The 22,376-nt window shown below is 38.7% G+C and overlaps 2 protein-coding genes across 5 annotated transcripts; one reads left to right on the top strand and one right to left on the bottom strand.

The window, feature by feature from the left end:
• Positions 1-686: 686 nt before the first annotated feature.
• On the top strand, positions 687-19,471 carry UFSP2 (UFM1 specific peptidase 2). Its single transcript, XM_052661426.1, has 12 exons — positions 687-757; positions 3,609-3,687; positions 6,570-6,753; positions 6,835-6,901; positions 9,551-9,708; positions 10,101-10,293; positions 11,850-11,996; positions 12,416-12,580; positions 12,780-12,904; positions 14,387-14,463; positions 15,371-15,495; positions 19,373-19,471. Exons 1-12 carry the CDS (start codon positions 755-757, stop codon positions 19,457-19,459), a joined length of 1,410 nt encoding a protein of 469 aa, XP_052517386.1. The 5' UTR covers positions 687-754; the 3' UTR covers positions 19,460-19,471.
• On the bottom strand, positions 5,764-22,207 carry ANKRD37 (ankyrin repeat domain 37). 4 transcript variants are annotated; one of them, XM_052661427.1, is made up of 6 exons: positions 22,068-22,207; positions 21,696-21,848; positions 20,797-20,969; positions 20,071-20,274; positions 16,158-16,260; positions 5,764-5,895 (listed from the first exon to the last, which is right to left on the bottom strand). In XM_052661427.1, the coding sequence occupies exons 1-5, from the start codon at positions 22,092-22,094 to the stop codon at positions 16,254-16,256; spliced, it is 564 nt and encodes a 187-aa protein (XP_052517387.1). In that variant the 5' UTR covers positions 22,095-22,207; the 3' UTR covers positions 5,764-5,895; positions 16,158-16,253. The 4 variants fall into 4 exon arrangements, with proteins under 4 accessions (XP_052517387.1, XP_052517390.1, XP_052517388.1 ...); XM_052661430.1 differs by having other exon boundaries at positions 20,797-20,888; XM_052661428.1 differs by lacking the exon at positions 16,158-16,260.
• Between the last annotated feature and the right edge of the window lie 169 nt (positions 22,208-22,376).

Here is a 22,376-nt window from a genome sequence, read left to right as displayed (position 1 = left end):
GCTTGCTGGTAGAAGTTATAAAACTGAGATTTTAAAAGGCATAGATACTGCTGTTAGAGAGCTTATACTCTTAGACAAGACAATAAAGTATAACATAGTGGAACACGGCAAGTACCCTTCCAAAGTTATGGATAAAGTGTCTTAGGGGATGAAGGAGGGACAGAAAACTTCTGGGGAAAATGATGTCCCATTAGGGAAACGGAGGTTCAGGTATCTAAAAGACAGTACCTGATAGCTGCCAGTACCAAGTCACCTCGGAGAAGGGTACAAAGATCAGAGATCAGACTGTTTCAGCTTCAGTCCGAGCCAAGCTGCAAGAGCGACCAGCGCCATGAAGCTGCCCCCGCGCGAACGATTCCCGCGCTGGACTTCGCCACGCAGCGGGTCCGCACGCTAGCCGAGCGGCGGAGACCTTCCGCGCCGCGTTGCCCCGGCTACGGGAGAATCCATTCCGAGAAGGAACGTAGAGGGAGGCTAGGTGGAGGGTTCGCATACGGTCGAGGAAGACACAGACAGAAAGACGCCAAGAGGATGCGGAGGACCTGCGTCCATCATTCGTTAGGACTTCCGCTCCCCGCCCCGTTATCCCCCCGCGAGATCTGGAGTGGTGGTACGCCCCGTGACGCACGCCGCAGGGCATGTTGGGAACGGTAGTCGGCCCTCCCAAATCCCGCCCCCCGGCGGAACCACTTCCGAGCCAGCCTCCTGAGCGGTGGGTGGCCCTCCGTGTTGCTGTCGGCGCCGCGTAGCTGATATGGTGAGTATTACCCCCCCAGCCGGCCACCGACTCCTGTGTGGTCACCTCCGACCTCACTAGCTGCCTGCGAGTGGGGCTCTGCGGCCCTTGAAAGAACTGAGACTGCCGGGGACCGGTGGTCCGGGCCTTCCCGGTAGGGCCGGAGGGAAGCCGCCCCCGGACGACCTTCGGCTGCCCGGCTCCACTGCGCTCCCTGCACCTTTCCCTTGCGCGTGCATTTTGAGAACGAGGGAATCATGAGACGTTTTTGAAGGTTTCGAAGAAAGAGTGGACATGGAAAAGAGAAGAGTAACTTTCCACGTAACTCTTGTTCTCTCGGCAGTGTGGTGGTAACACTTCCCTGGTTTCCCCCTGACTGCTCAGGCACGTTCTGCTGCAGTCCGGTATCCCTGGATGTGTGTTCAGTACTTTTCTTTACACCCTGTGCTTTGTCCAGAATTTGTATCTCTAGCTTAGAGATGTATTATGAGCTCCAGAGCCGCATATCTACTAACTGTACCTCCACTTAGTTGGCCCATATATATTTTAAACTCAGCAAGTTCAAAACTGACTTAACCATACCCACCTCACCCTGCTCTTCCTCCAGTGACCCTGTCTCGGGTCATTGCGCCACCACTCACCGCACCGTTGTTCATGCCAAACACCTGGAAATCATCCTTGACATCGCCCTCTTCGCAGCTCCTGAACATCTGTTCCGTGACCAGATCCTATGAAATCTACAGGGGATTCCCTGATAGCTCAGTTGGTAAAGACTCCGCCTGCAAAGCAGGAGACCCCGGTTCAATCCCTGGGTTGGGAAGATCCCCTGGAGAAGGGATAGGCTACCCACTCCAGTATTCTTGGGCTTCCCTTGTGGCTCAGCTGGTTAAGAATCCGCCTGCAACGCGGGAGACCTGGGTTGGGAAGATCCCCTGGAGAAGGGAACAGCTACCCGCTCCAGCATTCTGGCCTGACTGTATAGTCCATGGGGTCACGAAGAGTCGGACACAACTGACACCTAAATGGTTGTCAGTCATCACAGTCTCCAGTTATTCTTGTCCTTGGCATCATGAGATCTAACCCTTGGTTTGGTCTCTTAAGTGGTCTTTTAAGCAGGCTTTCACAGTCAGAGCCTCTGCCTGGGAAAGGCTTGGCCACCTTCACCCCTATCTTTACTTTAGAATTTGGAATGTTCTTTGGAGTGTTTCCTTTGGAATACTCTACTTACCCCTCAGATCTCAGTTTAAATATTATTTCTTCAGAGAGAGTCTCAATTCAGAAGTGTAAGGAGATTCTAGTGTGTTCACATAAGATCTCTATGGAGCCTTCAGAACAACCCTGTGATGTATATTTTTCCAGTATTACAGAAAAGACACACTTGAGTGATTAGTTACAAGGTCATACAGAAAGTCACAGTTAAGGGTTGCTGTTGCTAACTTTTATTGTCAGTATCTTTCAGTGCCATTAAATATTTTTTATTCAAATAGGTACATAGTATTTAATCAACTTCTTATACTTAATAGATTCTTATTGATAACAATTTAGGTGGGATTTTGTTTGTTTTTTGCTGTGATGAACAACAGTATGAGAAGTGGACAGCATTCAAGCTAACTTTGTCCTGAGCTTTCTTGATTATTTCTTTAGGATAAATTCCAAGAAGTATAACTGGGGCAAAGGGCATGGCCTTTCAGTAGGTTATAATTTGGAAAAAAGAAGCAGTCGCCTTTGGAACAATGTGACAGAGATTATAAATGAGAAAAATAGTAATGGTACCTATTTTGAGTATCAAAGTTAGTATATGTCCAGTCATTTAGCATAGTGCCTTCTACTTTTTTAAGAGCTCAGTAAATGTACTACTTACTGATTTAGTTAAAAATAGGACTTTTACTGTGTAGTATGGTTCTTCATCTTGTTCGGGGCATATTTTGAGAATCTGATGAAATCTTTGAAACCTTTTCCCAGAGGTTGCCTTCCTCTTTCCCACTCTTTTCCCCAAGCAAAATGATATCTCTTTTGTCGTATGTCATCAACTACATGAAACTCAACATATGGACCCAAATTAAGAACTGCTAATAATTTCATTTTACAAGTGCTTTTTTTCCCCTTTATAAGTTGCGCGCATTTTCCTACAGCATTAAATATTCACATAAAGCATGATTTTTCATTGCTATATAATGTTTGTAATTATTTAATTGGTTTCCTCTTGTTGACAGGCTAACATTCATATACATTAATCTTTGTGTGTTTTGCAAATTTCCTTAGATTAAATTTCTGTATGCAGAATTACTAGACCAAGAATGTGAATGTAAGGCTTTGGATTCTTATTGCTACATCACCCTATGATGAATTCTAGGAGTTTATACTTCCACCATCAGTGATGTATTAGTTTCCTCTCATTGTCTTGCCCACCAGTTGTTATCATAATAGGTTCAGTATTCCTGTCCCATTCTTAAACCATTTCTTGACCGTTGATCTTTTCATGGCATTGTTAAACCCTATGATTGTGAAGACTACAATTTAGAAATACTGTCCCAGAGCAGTGTGGTCCGCAACCTTTTTCCTTTAGAATCACTGATATAGAAGAGTTTTTAAATATCCTCCCCAGACCAATTTATCAGAATCTCTGGGAGTGTAGCCTAGGAATGGGTACTTTAAAATCCTCAGGTGATTTCAATGTGGAACAAAGGCTGAGAATCTCTAATACAGAATTTATGGTGTTGTGTTTTTCTCCATAAAGCAAGGAATTAACTCAGAAAATAATTTGAAAAGTCACAGTTAATTTATGCCTTAATCTAAATTCACTTAGATTCTAATTTATATAAGGATGAGTTTCTTTTGTTTTACAATGAAATTTTGGTTTTATTTGTCTTAGGTTATTTCAGAGACTATGGATATACTCTTCAGAATAAGAGGTGGCCTTGATCTAGCTTTTCAGCTAGCTACTCCTAATGGTAGGTCTTCCAAGATACTCTCCTTTTTTACTATAAAAGCGACAATGAAATATGGTGAGATTCTTCCCATTTTGCAAATGAAACTGAGTGTGAGGGTGAATAAACTGTCTAAAGTCAAATAGTAAGTGATATGAATTGGATTTAGATGCTGCATTCCCCACCACTGCTAGCCCATGGGGCTCCTCTGCACATTAAGGTGTCCCCTTACTTAAGAAGCTTTACTGCCCTCTCCAAGAAAATTGTCACAATAAATGCAAATATCCACCCTGAGCATACTGTAAATGAGACAGCTAGACTTACACTTTGCAGACTTAAATAGTATATAACCCTAAGACTCCAGAACCCATTCTCTTGAGGTCGTGTGGTTTAGGAATGGCAGGCAGGTTCTATGGGAGAAAAATCAGCAGTGTTGGTATAAACCAAACTCTAGGATGTCTTCCTGTTTCTGACTGCTGCCACAAACCAAGCTAAAGGATATCAGAGGAGGATGACAAGGAGCTGTGTTTGAGATGTGTTTCATTTGAAATGCCACAGTACATCAAGTGTGAATTTGCAGCAGGCAATTGGTAATTTAAGTCTGAAACTTGGGGGAGAGTGGTCAGAATTGGAGATAGAGAACTTAGTATATCCCAAGGATGATAGTTAATGCCTTGTATTAGATGAAATCACTCAAGAAAAGTATGATCAAGGGTGTCAGGAGCCACAGAGAAGTTCAGAAAGGTGAGGAATAAACAGTGTCAGAGTTCCTTCAAGATCACCAGCTGATGATTATTTACTGGTCCCTTGGAAAGAGGAAGGGAGAGAATGCAAGATGGTCTTTCTGACCCATCCCTTCATATTAAAAAATTGTTCTCTGTGTTGGTCCACATCCTGACCCCACTCCCCAACCAAATAAGTAAGTCTCAAGGACAGAGACTTGGGCATCAGTAAGTTTTTTAGTTGATTCTCTAATGTGCAATCAAGATGAGAATCATTTTGCAAGAACTAAGTCAAACTCGTTTTTAAGCCTATCTTATCAGTAAAGTATTGTTTCTTGGGCTTCCCTGGTGGCTCTATCCACCAATGCAGGAGACATGGGTTGGATCCCTGAGTTGGGAAGATCCTCTAGAGAAGGAAATGGCAGCTCATTCTGGTATTCTTGCCTGGAAGATCCCATAGACAGGAGTCTGGCGAGGCTGTAGTCCATGGTGTCACAAAGAGCCGGACATGACTTAACTACTGAGCTCCCACACAGTGTGTTACTTGTGTGGATAAAGCCTTACATTTTACAGCTCGCTACAAATTGAAGTTATCCTTTGCTATGAACTTAACTGCAAAGTATAACTGATCTATCAGTCAACAGACATAATGATGTAATTTCAAATGTAAATACGGACTGCACATACTTTTCACCCAAATAATTGATGTATTTGAGCTTGTCTTCTGACTTGATAGTATTACCCCTGCTGTACCCAACTCTTTGAAACACTCCTTGAAGGGAATCATTAATGAGGAAATACTGAGAACGGAGGTGCTTAACTTTAAAGACATCACAATTATTTAGATATTTCATGGTCTTCAGGGATGGGCAGAAGGTAATCCAGGAATTATGTTTGTCTTTTGTAGTAAAACTATAAATCTTTAAATTTGGATTTCTGAAACATATTAGGATGCCTTTATATCTGACTTGTTATAAGTAATCTTTCTCTCCCACAACTTCAAGGTATTTATTTATCAAGATATTGACATGATAGTTAAATATTTTAACCACAGAGTTAAATAGGTTTAGGATTTAGGAGTATAAAACTGGGACAAATATTTAAATATTGTCTTCTTCAGATATATCTTTTTATATAGTTTTGACTCTGGAACCATGAAAATGGTTTTTATATTCAAAAAATTCTATTAAGTAAAAAGGAAATCATTGAAAATGAAGTCAGACAAATACCAGGTTGGTGACATACCACATAGAGGGAAAAAGAACATGAGTTAAGAACACAATACTTTGTACAGTCTTAGTGGGATATAGTTTGAGGAAGAGAACTACTAAGAAATTCATATCTCACTCGAGTTTTATTTCTGTAAGTAATATGGTATTTTGAGAGTGATTGGAATCCTCATCCATTGCTGATGGGAGGGTAAAATGATGCAGTTCCTCTAGAAAGCGGTTTGACAGGTCCACAGAAAGAGAGCCACTATATGATCCAGCAGTTCCTTCTGGGTTATTACCTAAAAGAATGAAAGACATATCCACACACTAACTTCTGCACAAATATTTGTAAAATCATTATTCATGATAGCTAAAAGATAGACACAACCCAAATATGTATCAGCTTACAAATGAATAAAGAGTATATTCTGTTCATATAATAGAATATTATTCAGCTATAAAAAAGAGTGAAGTGCTCATTCATGCTAGGGATGGATTCACAGTTGGTTGAATCTTGAAAATATTAGGCTGAGTGAAAGAAGCCAGACACAAAAGGCCACAAAATGTGTGATTTTATTCATATGAAGTGTCCAGAGTAAGGCAGTCTATAGAGACCAAAAGTAGGTTAGTGATTGCCATGAGTAAGTGCAAGAGTTTGGGGAGTGACTCCTGGGAAGTCCAGGGTTTATTTGGGGGTGACGGAATGTTCTGGGATTAGATAGTGATGATTGTAAACCTTGTGGTATACTAAAAGCAACTGAATTGTACACATTAAAAGAATGAATTTTCTGGTCTATGAATTTTATCTCCATTTTTTTAAAGACAAAACAAACCTTTTTTACATTATTGAATCTGAGGAATGGATGTTTGGGGATCACTTTTACTGTGCTCTATATCTGTGTGCTTGGATGCCTTCATGTTGAAAAGTTTACAGTTTTTCATATTAACTTCTGTTTGTGTTCTTCTAATTTAGAAATTTTTATCAAGAATGCAGTAAAACATGTACTGAGTGACCTGTCAACCAAGCTTTCTTCAGATGCCCTTGTGTTCAGAATTTGCCATAGTTCAGTGTACATATGGCCTAACAGTGACATGAACACCATTCCAGGAGAGCTGACCAATAGTTCTGCCTGTAAGAACATAATGCGCTTTATTCAGTGAGTATGCTTGAAGATTGCTAGAAATGTCTTTACAATATCATTTCATATTATAAATATCTCTGTATATTAAATTTTTAGATTTGAACAGGAAGAAGATACAAAACGAAAGTTCATGAAGAAGAAAGATAAAAAGTTATCAGACATGGTAAGCAAATCACCTGTCTTCTTAGTGATAAAAATTTTCAGCCCTTGAATTTGGAGTTGGGTGAGATCTTAGAAAGTTCTTATTTTTTTTTTTTTTACAGATCAGATGATTCAAGTCCAGAAAGATTAAGTGACATGCCCAAGGTTATACCTCTGTTTTATATATCTAAACTTTTGTCCTTGAGTATGTTTACAAATTACTTAAAAAGGAATCATTCTGAAACTTGACACTAACACATTATGCTGTATGAAATAGTAAATGATAAGTGATTTACTTTTCTTCACAGTTTTGGTTCTGTTGATTTTTGAACCAGTACTCTTGAGTATCTGCCACGTGCCACAAACTTTGCCAGGTATTAGAGATGAAAAACAGAGCAGCTACTTCAAGGCAGGAAGCTGTAGAAAGTTAATATTTAATATGACTGTAGCATTTTTCCAGAGTGGACATGAGGCTGGAGATGTGGACAGAGACCACTCAGGGGACTCTGAACAAAACCAGTAGCTGTAGTAATAAAGAGAAGGGAATGGATACAAGAAATATTTAGGGAATGAGAAGGATTGTACTTGGAGACTAATTGGATGTGAGATGACCAGCTTCTTGCTTGGATAAAGATGGGAGATGGGGAAGACATGAGGTCAGTGTTGGTCATACTGTTTGAGACACCAGTGAGGTGTCGACCAGAGCTGTGAGATTTTTACATGTGGAATGTACAAAAAAACTATGGGCTTTGGATAAGGATTTGAGAGTTACCAGTCGTTGGAGGAAGGCAATGGCACCCTACTCCAGTACTCTTGCCTGGAAAATCCCATGGACGGAAGAGCCTGGTAGGCTGCAGTCCATGGGGTCGCTAAGAGTCAGACACGACTGAGCGACTTCACTTTCACTTTTCACCTTCATGCATTGGAGAAGGAAATGGCAACCCACTCTAGTGTTCTTGCCTGGAGAATCCCAGGGACAGGGGAGCCTAGTGGGCTGCCATCTATGGGGCCGCACAGAGTCGGACACGACTGAAGCGACTTAGCAGCAGTAGCAGTAGCAGCAGGAGGTTGACATCTTGAGGGTTACAGGTCAGTTATTTTGTAGAATGTTTCTCAGATTGGGTTTGAGTTTGTTCTAGGCCACCTTATGGTAGGTTCAGGTGGTCATTGTTGATAGGAATACCAAAGAAGTAACGATGTCCTCAGCACATCGTATGAAAGAGGCATATACTTAGTTGGTTCTCGTATCAATGACGTTAACGTTGATCACTTAATGTGGTAACTGCCACTTTTCTCCACTGTGAGGGTCCTATTTTTTGCCCTGATAATTAGAAGGTATCTTGTGGGAAGATGCTTTGAGTTTATGTATATATCCTATTCCTCATCAAGTTTTTACCCAACACTTCTAACATCAATTGATAATTGTTGTCAGAATCTAACATTAATCTGATGGTTGCATAGTGGTGATTTTTTTCTAAGTCTTGTTTCTTTTTACATTTACAAGATGACTTTGTACTGTAAGGAAGAGCTTTTCCTCTTCGCTGTGTATTAACTGCGTGGAAGCATGGATTCCTGTTTTATGCAATGAGTTGTCTGTTAACTGTCATCAGTTATTTTGATGCTCGTATTTTCTAATTTGGCCAAGAGAAACTTTATGCTGGCTCCAATGTCCTCTTGATACTGTACTTTTGAATACTTAGTACTTTCTTCCAAGGATGTTCCAGGTTCACGTACTTTTGCTATTTCATCTCAAGAATCAGCCATTTCCCCAAGGAAGGCAGACATGTATGCACACATACTATACATATAGAACGCACACATCAATATTTACCCATGTAAATCATATACCTCCAGTTCTACTTCAGTCTCACACAATTCCTAACCTTTTCCTGGTGAGAAACCTGGCTTCCAGTACTCTTTAATATTTTGCTAAATTTGTTTAATATACAGAAAGCATTTTCAGAATTGTTTTTCCATACCACTATCAAAATCAAACCTTCTAATAGAGTTCATTATTAGTATGTCTTTAGAGCAGAGGTATATAGTCATAATATATGTTTAAAAGTTGTCTTGATGTGTGGTATTGTATCTTGTTTATTCATTTTTTTGGAAAATTTTAAATCTATACAAATATAGTACAATGAACCATGGTGAACTTTTAATGCTTCTGGATACATAATCGGTCTGGTTTCATCTTCACTTCCCACTCACTCTATGCCTCTCCTCAGATTATTTTGAAGCAGAGAAGAATTTTTCTTTAAGCTAAAAATTGTGCTTTTAAATAATTTACTGTAATATAGTTTGCTGCCGCTAAGTCGCTTCAGTCGTGTCCAACTCTGTGCGACCCCAGAGATGGCAGCCCACCAGGCTCCCCCGTCCCTGGGATTCTCCAGGCAAGAACAGTGGAGTGGGTTGCCGTTTTGTTCTCCAATGCATGAAGGTGAAAAGTGAAAGTGAAGTCGCTCAGTTGTGTCTGACTCCTAGTGACCCCATGGACTGCAGCCTACCAGGCTCCTCCATCCATGGGATTTGCCAGGCAAGAGTACTGGAGTGGGGTGCCATTGCCTTCTCCAGTAATATAGTTTATATGGTCCTTAAAAAGTCCTTTTACTTACCTTTTATATTATTGTTCAGTGTGCTTTAAGTTAACTATTACTGTTTATCTTTATAGCATCAAATAGTAAATATAGATCTGATGCTGGAAGTGTCAACCCCTCTGGCCGCCGTAACGCCCATTATTGAAAGAGAAAGCGGAGGACACCACTACGTTAGTATGACTTTACCAGTTGATGCAGTTTTATCTGTTGCTCCAGAAGAAACGTGGGGAAAGTAGGTATCTTCTAATACTACTGTCACCTTTAAATGAGGACCCTCCCCCAAAGTAATCAAAGCCCATTTTTAAGTGTCATTGAGGCATATCTAGGGTGGTGGTTGTTCTTTTTTGCTATGATTTACTCCGTGTTTATTATTAAACTAAGAGTCATCTAGTAATTCAGTGTTTATTGAGGAAGTAGGATAATATGCAAAACCTATAGAATTTTCCATTTATTTGCACAGAGGAAATTTAGTTTATTTAACATTAACTTTTTATTATTTAGACTTACTTTAATAAACCCAGTCCTATCAAGGGCATATTAGGAGTATATTCACTCTACACTTTCAAGTATCATAACTATTATAACTTTTATTAATGCACTTGTATATTCCGCCCCCCCCAACAGAGTTCGTAAACTTCTCGTTGATGCAATTCATAATCAACTAACTGATATGGAAAAATGCATTTTGAAATACATGAAAGGAACATCTATTGTGGTTCCTGAACCACTGCACTTTTTATTACCAGGGGAAAAAAATCTTGTAACAATTTCATATCCATCAGGAATTCCAGATGGTCAGCTGCAGGCCTATAGAAAGGTAAAACCAGTTTTCTTAGAAAAATAAAAATATTCATTTTGTATTTAATTTTGTGCTTCTAATAAATAGCCAGTGTTTTGTGATTTAATTTTATAAAGTGTGGATGCACACTATTGGCTTTACATCTTATTTGATGTCTATTCTCATGTAACTATTTAAAGTTTTTTAAAAAAAATATTATGCTAAATTATATATAACATTTTAATGTCATATATTTAGTGAAGTTCATATGTTATTTTTCTATAGTGAAATTTAAGAATGAAAAGATGCTTACATGCCTAGAGTAGCTGATGAGTGCTATTTAATAACTTCCTTTTCTTTTCCATTACTTGCAGATTTATAAAAAATACAAGATTACAGTTAGAGAAGGGAAATTAGATTTTGTTCTGTTTCTAATTAGGATTTTTAGTACTACTCCATCCCCCACCTCCCAGGGTCATTTGGGTTTTATTAGAGGCATTTTGAAGAAAACATGATCAGCATTCGAAGAAATGAGATTTATTGGCAAATGACTGGTTTGATAGTGTATATATATATATATATTTTTTTTTTTGGTAGTATGTATTTTTTGTTAGTATATATTTTTGATATGTGGCCTTGCCTGCTGCTTCTGCTGCTAAGTTGCTTCAGTCGTGTCTAGCTCTGCAACCCCATAGACGGCAGCCCACCAGGCTCCGCCGCCCCTGGGATTCTCCGGGCAAGAACACTGGAGTGGGTTGCCATTTCCTTCTCCAATGCATGAAAGTGAAACGTGAAAGTGAAGTCGCTCAGTCGTGTCCCACCTAGTACCCATCAAATTATACCATGGAAACATCTTCGCAATCTCTGTCCCTGAAAAGAGATGTAACACTGTAACCTTCTGTGCCTCTCTGTAAGTGCCAAATGAATTGATTTGCAGAGGCAACAGTTACACAAGCTAATGATCTCATTCAAACTGCTCGAATACATAGGAGATATCAAAAAGATGTCAGACTTTCAGAGTAACTACTACATGTTTTTATACATTTAGAAATGTGTTACCTTTTAAACATATATGTGTATTTTTATTTTGATGCCATATTGGTCTTTAAACCACCAATTTCCATTCTGTAATCTAATCATTACCCCTTATATTTGTTAAATACTCTAAGCATGATTTTTAAAACTGAAAACCTAAGCATGACTTTTTTGGTATAGTTATATCATTGTTAATTACTCATTTACAAGACTTTCAAAACTAGTCTTTAGCCTGGATTTATTTTAGCAGACTGTGTTACAATAAGTAATTTTAAATTATCTCAGTTCTTTCACTGTAACAAATTATATTCAATTTTCTATAATCTCTTCCAGTTTCTATCCATATACATAGATAAACAAAAATAAATCCTTTTTGGTTTTAGTTTAAATCTCACCCTCTTTGACCTTCATGAATTAAATCATAAGTGTTTGATAACTTGTATAACCAGTATATAGTAAATTTTCTGTTTTGTATCTAGTTTGGGTTTATTTATTGACTAGGAACCTATATCATTTAACCTTTTTTCTCTTTATTTCCTGTTGATTCTGGTTTTATTTAGGAATTACACGATGTCTTCAATCTGCCTCATGACAGACCTTATTTCAAAAGGTCTAATGCTTATCATTTTCCAGATGAACCATACAAAGATGGTTACATTAGAAATCCACATACTTATCTCAATCCACCTAACATAGAGACTGGTATGGTGAGTTTAGTAATTATTTATACGAGTTGGTTGATCATTAGTGTCATTAGTTGTTTTTTGCTTGTGCCCAGTGGATGTTTGATTATGATTAATTATTTTTTTATTCTCGGCAGGACTTAGGTTGCTAATATTTTGTTAAGATTTTTGCATTTATGTAATGATACTGTCTTATAATTTTATTTTCTCATACTGTTCTTAGTTCACTTTTGTATCAGTAATACACTGATACACTGAAAGAGTTGGAGAGTATTTTTTTTTAATTTTTTATAAGGCACTAAAAGTAACAGTCTAGCTCTGAAAACAGTAAATGACTCGAGCATGTGTATGTATATATTATCTTAATAGATGGTATACATATGTATACATATAACATATACATCTACAGTTAATATTTTACTGTGTTTCTTCTTTTTATATAGGTTTACGTGGTCCAGGGTACATATGGTTACCATCATTATATGCAGGATCGAATAGATGACAATGGCTGGGGCTGTGCTTATCGGTCTCTGCAGACTATCTGCTCCTGGTTCAAACACCAGGGATACACAGAGAGATCCATTCCAACACACAGAGAAATCCAGCAGGTACAGAACATGCCATTGTGAATTATATGGACGTTTCATGAACCCTAATATACCATTAAATAATTATACCTACCTCATGGTCCAGACTTACTTCTGTTTTGAAGGGAAAAAACATACATACTGGTAATCAAGGGAAATGCCCTACACATAATTTTTAATAGCTGTCTTGTCTATAATTTTTTTTGTATTTTTAAATAAGGCTCTAGTTGATGCCGGGGACAAACCAGCAGCATTTGTCGGATCACGGCAGTGGATTGGATCTATCGAGGTACAGCTGGTGCTGAACCATTTGATTGGTGTAACTTCAAAAATACTGTTTGTCAGGTAAGGAAACTTTAAGAAATTTGAGAAATCACTTCAAAGAGAGTTTGTCACTTTTATTAAAAGAAAAAAGTGCATTTTTCCCCCAATTTGTTTTTGCTCTTTTCTCTTCCTCCACATTGCCCCCTTGCTTTATAAACCTCATTTTTTCCAGTCCTAAATTTTTTTGCTGTTATTTTTTAGAAGATGTTGGTGAGTAAACTTTGTGATATGTACTTGTACGATCTAGGCCTAGTCTTAGTCTGGAAGAGGAAAAATTGGAAATATGTCAACTTTGAGTAGTTACAGAAGATCTGGTTTTTTAATGCAGAAGTCATTGAATTCTTGGAAGGGAAAAATCACATATTGATCTATTACCTACCTTTTTGTTTATTCCTACTCTCTTGCTTCCTGAGATCTTAAGAAACTAATCATGTATCCAAATATAATTTTATCTTTTCCTTATCTATTATAATAGGAAATTTTATATAGGAAATAGGAAATTTATAATATAAAAATATAAAATCTATAAATAGGAAATTTTCTTTTCCTTATCTATTAAAAATAGAATATTACTATTCTAATCACGCTTCTAGTATTAAATATGAGCAAATATTAGATAAGATTGATTTCTATGACCATCTCTAGCTTACTCCTTATATATGAGCTTATGTTTTTAATACATTTATTATGACAACCTTGATAACTATAATGTCATAATCCTTATTGTCCAAGTACTTTAGTACATCTGATTTCACAGTTGCAATTTGGATTGGATGTGGAAATCAGTGCTAACAAATAAATAATAGATTAAGCAGTGAAGTAGATGGTGATTAAAAAGTGAATGTTTTGACACATGAAAATGTTGCTTCATACATTCCTTACGAAGCAAGAGCTAAGGGTTAGTTAGCACCACCTGGCACCTACATTCTAAAAAAAAAACAAAAATTCATCTATTCATCTTTTCTATTCTCAGAAGTAAAAACTGTATGATATTGAAAGATTACCTAAAAATATGTTGTACTTGAAAACGTTTTGCAGTTTTCACACTGGCTTCATAGACATTGTCTGTTTTAGTCCTGGAATCTCCTGTCACATAGAATGGCAGGTATTTTTGGTCCCAGATTAAAGATGAGGAATTACAGGCTCAGAGGTTGATGATAAGAAGACAAAATCTCAGGATTTAAAACCTATCCTTCTGAAATTAAATCCACCCATAAGAGTCCCCTCAGTATCAAAATGACCACTTTCAATCTTAGGTTAAAAATCCAGAACCTTCTTTATGCAGTTCTAGAAGCAAAGAATCAAGATCTTCTTTCCTAGCTCATTTAGTGACCTTAAATATTTAGAGCTTGTATTGCTTTAATTTGCTCTCAGTTCCCTACCACATAATTTTACTTAAATTTATATCTATATTTTTAATAACCAAAAAGATAGAAAACATTAGTTCCCAAGCTCATTTGATCTTCAGAATAGTTCATCTGATAGAAACTGGTTTCTTTCTAGCCAAGGTTCTGAAATGGCCTCTCAGGGACGGGAACTGGCTAATCATTTCCAGAGTGAAGGAACTCCAATAATGATTGGTAAGATGTTTTGGAATCTTGTGTCCTTTTGATAGATGGAGAATATGTGAAACTTATCATTAATGTAAATACATAATGGCACATAATATCAGTCCTTTGTAAACATATTAAAATTAGCTTTTACATCATGCATACTGACCTCGATATTTTTTAAAATTTCCAAGGTGGGAGGAAAGTTATAAAAAAGATTATAATAACTAGAAGTAGTAAAGGCTAAGAAGAGATTTGATAACTGTGTTCAAATAGACTTCAGAGCAGATTGGAAAAGAGACAGTGGTCACTCAGTATAGCATCAGAAGTCATGGCTGTCAGGAACTTGGCTCGCTGTGTGACATTATGCAAATTGCTTAACCTCTCTGGGCTTTCTTTGTAAAATAAGAGAATTGGATTAGCTAATCTAAAGATTCATAATTCTATGAGAAATAAGACTTGTCCTGGGTGACAGAAGGCAAGCTAAGACTGGTATGTAAGAAATGCAGGTAGGCAGATGTCAACAAACTACAGAAAGTACTGACTGAGTAGACAGGCTGCACCATTGGAGGCACTCAGAGCAGAGATAACGTGGCTTGTCTGCTGAGAGAGGCACCAACAGCAATGATTGTCACCCTGCTGTGAGGAGTTTAGACCCTCTCTGGCCCTTTTTAAGTCCAGTTTAGGTAATTCCATGAATATTAAAGTGACATAGAAACCTAATATGATTATAGATGTGATTGTATCTTTTCTGTCCTAAAGATGTGATTTTGTCTTTTTGGAGTATATTTGACATTATGTCTTTTCCAGTTTAGGGCAATCAGTTTTAATATTATGTTAGATCAATTCATAAGCAAAATAATCTTTTTCAACTGAAATTGAATGGAAAGTTGAGACTAATATATGCCCTCTCATTTCTTTATTTCCTCTTCTATAGGGGGAGGAGTTTTGGCTCACACAATACTAGGAGTTGCATGGAATGAAATTACAGGACAGATAAAATTTCTGATTTTAGATCCACATTATACAGGTGCTGAAGATCTGCAGGTTATTTTGGAAAAGGTAAGTGTCTGTTTAACAAATAAATACAAGGAAAAGAACCCAAAACCAGGAGGGAGAACTGGAAGCTAACAGAAAGATGGATTGTAAACTGAGAACAGAGATCCTCACTATAAGGAAGGACTCTCAGCCTCTGATGAGTAACTCTCTCTAGGTATGAAGGCCAGGGGGGAACTAAAGTAATAGAATACAAAACTCATAAATATATTCCTTTGGAGACTTTACAGCATTTTGTGAATATAGTGAGATTTATCAATGCCTCAAAAAAGAGTGAAATATATAACGTTTATAATTTTCAAATTAACCAAAAATTGGCAGTATGATGGACATTATGGAGACTTGGCTGCTTTTATATATATATATATATATATATATATTTTTTTTTTTTTTTTTTTTTTTTTTTACATATAACTTAATCTCATTCTATGAAAGATTTGAATTTGAAACAAATTTAAGAATATTTGTTAATGCCTAAACTACCAGCTCGGAGAAGGCAATGGCACCCTACTCCAGTACTCTTGCCTGGAAAGTCCCACAGACAGAGGAGCCTGGTAGGCCGCAGTCCATGGGGTCACTAAGAGTCAGACACGACTGAGTGACTTCACTTTCACTTTTCACTTTCATGCACTGGAGAAGGAAATGGCAACCCACTCCAGTGTTCTTACCTGGAGAATCCCAGGGACGGGGGAGCCTGGTGGGCTGCCATCTATGGGGTCACACGGAGTCGGACACCACTGAAGCGACTTAGCAGCAGCAGCAAACTACCAGCTAAAGGAGGTATAAATTTATGTTAATTTATAGGCAACTAATTCAGATTTAGTACTGAGTTTTAATGAGAAGTTAGTACTAAATTTCCATGAAACCCGTACTAAATCTTTTGGAGGCAAGTGTTATATGACACAACTTGAATTTTTTAAAAGTTTCATATTTTTTGCCAAATAAGTCATTAGTACCAATAAAAAGATTTCTTAAATTAGAAGTACTAGGGAATTCTGGGGAAATGGATGGTTTAACATTGAAATTCACTTATGAGAGATCTTCATAACTGAATAGCTATATGAGATTAGTAAAACCCTATGGATGAAATGTTTATGTAAAGAGTTTTTAGTGTTTTATGTAGCTGAACTCTTATATCCCCACTTTAGTAAAGTCTTTTGCCAATTATTGGAGCATCTATAAGTACAAACAGAATATAAACACATTCTTAAAATTTTAAATGCCACATACACACAGTTTTCTCTTTCAAGGCATTTGGATTTCTATGACATGTTCTTGGCTGGTATACATATCTTCCTGAAAGTAGGAGCAATTTCTGTAGCAAAGTGTTCATTCATTGGACATTCATTAAGTACCTAATATTTACCATCCACTGTCCTAAGCACTGGGGGTATTAAAATGGATCTTTAGAAGGACAAAGGAGAGTCCATAAAGGGCTGCTGCTGCTGCTAAGTCGCTTCAGTCGCGTCTGACTCTGTGACCTCATAGACAGCAGCCACCAGGCTCCCCCGTCCCTGGGATTCTCTAGGCAAGAATACTGGAGTGGGTTGCCATTTCCTTCTCCAGTGCATGAAAGTGAAAAGTGAAAGTGCAGATGCTCAGTCATGTCCGACTCTTAGTGACCCCATGGACCGCAGCCTACCAGGCTCCTCTGTCCGTGGGATTTTCCAGGCAAGAACACTGGAGTGGGTTGCTATTTCCTCCTCCACCATAAAGGATTCCTTCCTCCCAAAAATGTGGTGTCTTTGGTGGTGCTTACAAGGCTGCCCCTGCAAAGGGATCACTCTTAAGTGAAAGGAAAGCTGGGCATTTTCTGAGAACTGTGGCATTTTTAACATGACTTGAGATGGTGGAGAGGGGTGGCTGATGGCTGGAGGGATCTGCAGGAGCTAAGTCAGGATGGCCACTGAGAGCCAGACTGAGACACACGCGTTCAGATTTTATCTTAAAGGCACTGAGAAGCCTTATAGCTGCTGTAACGGAACACTATAGAGGGAGCAGCTTCCAGTAGCGGAGGTTTATTTCTCAGAGTTCTGGAGGCTGGGAAATCCAGGATGGAGGTGCCGGCTGATTTGGTGGGTGGTGAGGCCCACTTTCTAGTTCAAAGACGGCAGACTTCCTCACTGTCCCCACGTGGTATAAGGGATGAGGGAGCTCTCTGGGCACCCTAATGATGGCTCTATTGTCATTAAAGCCACTTCAGATGCCAGCACATTGGAGATTAGGGTTCATCATACAAGTCTTAGACACATTCAGTCTATGTCAGGGGCCGGAGGGATCATCCTCCCTCTGCCTGACCTCTACCCACTTGGGGAGCTTTCCTGTGTAAGTTCCCTAAGCCAGTCACCTCAAAAGAAAGGCGTCCAGCTCCTCTCCTTATCCCCACAGTTGCTGGTTTGGGCACCGTCTCTACCCACTTTTCTTGAAAAAAATTTGAGACCAGTTACCTAGAGATGGCCCATATGTGTGGAAGATTAAAACAGAAAGTGTAAGCCTTTTTCTATCATTAGGAAAACAGATTTTAGGACATGAAATTCATTAGAGAAAGTTTTGCTGAGAAAATGAGATGATAAAAAGAATTTTATGTAAAGAAACAACTCTCAATGGAAATAAATGAGACTTAATTGGTGGTATCTGTAGGCAGGGGGAGCAGAACTGATAGAGGACTTTTTAATTTTTACTTTCACCTCATTTGAATTTTATTATGTGTATCTTATTTTTGCAATCAGAAAAATAATGAAGACCTAAAGAGCATCTCTACTCAACCCTCTCCCCTCCACACTGAAAAACTGGCTAACAGACCATCTTCCTCTGTAGGAACTATGACCTTTGACTTCAGGTCCCTGCCAGAATGCCCAGCAGCCTCCTAGTTAGGTGGGCTTCCCTGATAACTCAAGTGGTAGAGAATCTGCCTACCAATGCAGGAGACACAGGAGACTCGGGTTCCATCTCTGGCTTGGGAAGATCCCTGGAGGAGGAAATGGCAACCCACTCCAGTACTCTTGCCTGGAAAATCCCATGGACAGAGGAGCCAGGTAGGGTCCATGGGGTCACGAGAGTAGGTCATGACTGAGCACGCACTCATACACTCACAGCTAGGTAGGGTAAAGGAGCAAGACCACTGCCTGTCACTCAACGCAATGACATTTTGAGTCCTCACTGAACAAGTATGTGTAAGTAAGCATTTCATTTCAGAATGATGTAAACTCAGACAAGTCATTAGCTGGGTCTTTAAGAAAATGAATCAATGGCCCTAGAAGAAATTTGATGAACTTAACTATATTCACAATGAAATGTTGTTTGAAAGTAATTTTATCTGCTGGAAAAAAGGATTAATACTGACATGAAGCTAGGAAGTGGCAGTGATTACAGCCTGAGAAAAATGAAGAATGTAGAATGCAACTCCCAAGGGCAGGTTCAGATTCCTTTACTATCTGGTATCACTGCTGAGATGCCACTGCTGGGAAATCAGTGGTTGAGGAGGCGCACTTGCAATGAAAAGGCTCATAGGCTTTCTCACTGTCTCTACAGTCTTCCATGGGACAGATGGCAGTTAAATTATCACATGCCATCAACTACCAGAATTATAAAACCATACATCTTAAAAATCAATAAAATATGACATTGAGTAATAGTACCATAATGAAGGTTTTCCTTTTTAAAATGATTCCTATGATTAAATATCATAGAATTAAAAATTTTTAAATTCTATCTGAAATGAACCCAAATAAGCTACTTTTCTGTGCTTAATAGGAATTCAGATACTTGCATTGTATAGGTATTTACAGTCTTACTGCAAGATTCAGTTGTCAAATGTTACAATTTCAATTATGTAGTCCTGTAACTTCTTAAAAGGTTTTCCTTTCCCTTCTCCCACATCTAGGGCTGGTGTGGATGGAAGGGCCCAGAGTTTTGGAACAAGGATGCTTACTATAACTTATGTCTCCCTCAGCGACCAAATACTATTTAAAATATCTTGGACTCAAAGACTGTAGTAAAGTTTTACTTTGTAACTTTGTTGATAAAGAATAAATTTAATTTCAAATTTGATGGTTTTTATGAGTTTTTCCAAAGGTTGTAAATATCATGAAGAAAACAATTTATTGTTTAAACATTCTTTTAAAAAGTTAAGAGACAAAGCATGCACAACTGGAACATTATAAGCATGTAAATACATGTATTCTTGAACGTTATCTTCGCTTAGAAGAAAGGTTTCCTCCTTCTTAGAAGGAGTTTAGACACACTTGATGAGCCTGAACCCACAGCTTTTAGCTGAGCGGTAAACCTGCATGAAGTGAAGACCTTCTCCACACCTCTTCATGACCAATACATCTGTTGTTGAAAAACATATTAACATTAAAACTTTTTTTAAAAAAGGTTTCCTCCCCAATCTTCCACCATGCAGGACAATTTTTGGTCTCTAAAGTCAAGTAGTAGTTACTACATCCAGTATTAAAATGTGTTAATGAGAATGAAAAGATATATAAAACATAAGACTGGCAATATTTAAATGAAACAATAAATTCTGTTTTAAATAAGAAATCCTTAAGAGAGGAAGAACGAAGAAACTGAATTACTTACCAGCACTTCCTTTTCCCACTTGTATTTTCCTCACTTCCCAAACTTCGTTTCTGTGTGAGCACTTGAACACAATGATCTTTATTGGGGTGTTCCCTTGATTTTATTGTCTGCATACATTTAATTGTTGTAAGAAACTTGGCACATTCTGGAAATCCACATGACCAAGCAAGATCTTCAGCTGTTTGCCCATTCTTATTACATAAACTAAGACCAAAAAAAAAAAAAAATGTGTTCAAGTAAAAGTTGACATTTGTTTAGCCTTTTTAAAATATATTTCTAACAAAGGTGCTTTGGGCTCATACAAATGTTGGTTGCAGAATAAAAGAGGTAAAGGAAGCACAGAGGAATTCCATGTTTGCTCACTATTTGTCCTTACTTGGCACAGAGGACAGCACAGAATGGGCACTTCATTTCTGCACAAATAAGTATTCTGTTTTCAATACAATGAGTGTGTACACAAAGGAAGTCAGTGAGAACATCTATAGAATGGATTTTTTAAAACTAAGATGTAATACTGCCATGACATATGAAAAGAACTGCACCTCTGATTGCTTAGGATCCATTTTTTAATTTACTTGAGTAGTATCAGGTAATCATTAACAGCCTAAGTTAACATTTAAATGGTTCCACTACATTATCAGTTAGGCAAGCATCATGTAATTGAGCTGCAGGAGTCTGATTAACCCAAGAAAATATAACACTTGAAGTCACTGATTCCATACTCACTCAATTTGGGCATCACTGGCTACAAGCAGGCTGAGGCATTCCATGCTTCCAACTCTTGCTGCCTTGTGTAGTGGAGCTTCTCCAAAAACATCCTTACAGACAAGACAGCATATTTTAGTCTCCCCAAAGCACTCTTGTGGAAGTTGATGAGTGAGGTTTATTGCTTGAGGAAGCTATTTGAGGAAGTAGGGTTAGAACTGCATTGTACTGGACTGAATCTTTTAATTCTTTTTTAAAATAAAGTTCACTTGGTGCCCTATTAAATATAGAATTGTCACTAATAAAAGCATGTGCAGTCATAGCTACATACATTAAATTTTAAGTGATTAAAAGCAAAATAGAATCCTACAGAAGTAAAAATTACAATTTAAAATTTAACATTCAATGGAAGATGCAAACTACCCTAAGTTCTATAAGGAATTATATTGATTGTGAGCATGTCTTACAAGTTGTGCTACCCTGACTTAATTTTGTAATGGAGCAGTTCCTTTGGAAATGAATGGTAGACCCTGGAAATGTCTGATGTAGTAGCCAGCAGCCATCTATCCGGCTAATGAGTACCTAAAATGTGGCTAGTCTGAAGTGAAATGTGCTGTCAATGTAAAATACACGGAGGGTGAGAAGGCATGTCCTATATATATATCAGTTATGTTTTATATTGATTACACATGAAATAATATTTTTGATTAATTGGGTCAGTTTACTAAAATGTTTTGCTTCATTAATGTGGCTACTGGAAAATTGTAAAGTTACATAGTGTCTCACACTTCTATGGGCATCGCTGTACTAATCATGTTTCTAACAACTGAAACGACAATATCTTGATGTCTAAGAAATGTTTGTGTGGATTTGGGGTGAAGGGGAGGGTTGCACACGGCAACAATCAGTTACCTAGTTACCTGCTGGTTGAGGTCAGCGCCCGTCTGCAGCTGCCAGAGAAGAAAGCAAGCAAGGCCGCCACCTGCAGCCAAGTGGACAGGCGACTGCTCGCAGGAATCCGGGGGTGCGTTAACGGAGGCCCCGGTCTCCAGCAGATGCTTCAGACTATCCACCTGCGAGAAAAGAACAGCTCCAGCACCCCTTCTCGCTTTTGTCCAGGCTCCTGCCCTCCGGGGATTGAAATCCTCCGCTACTCCAAAAACCCTCCAACTCTGAAGAGGCTTGACTTGGCAGCGCCAAGTGGTCAGTACACCCTCACCCTATCTAGCCCTCTCTAGAAGACAGACATCTGGACGCTTAAGCCTGCCGGACAAAAGCAGCCTGAGTCTCACCTCTGGGTTGCAATCGAGCAGCAGCATCTCCCGCCTAAAGTAGAGGACAGGCGTCCTTGGGAGAGCTGAGCAGTGCGGCGCTCGCTGCAGACGGACAGGTTAAGAGTGGACAGGCAGCCCGAGAGCCGGAGAATTTAAAAGATCACCAGAGCCAGGGAGCCAGCCCCTCCCCACCGTGCCCCAGCTGCGGCTCGGCCTGAGCAGCCCAACCCTAGGCTGTCAGCCTTTCTCCGCCCAGCAGTAGCCGCACGTACACAAACAGTAGCACGTGTAACCTGGAGCCCAGTGAGGCTGGCTGGGGCAGGGTTG

Source organism: Budorcas taxicolor, chromosome 24 (genome assembly GCF_023091745.1).
Source record: "Budorcas taxicolor isolate Tak-1 chromosome 24, Takin1.1, whole genome shotgun sequence".
NCBI classification, from domain to species: Eukaryota; Metazoa; Chordata; class Mammalia; order Artiodactyla; family Bovidae; genus Budorcas; species Budorcas taxicolor.
The sequence above is the reverse complement of the archived record's forward strand: the minus strand, read 5'-3'. Positions and strand labels throughout refer to the sequence as shown.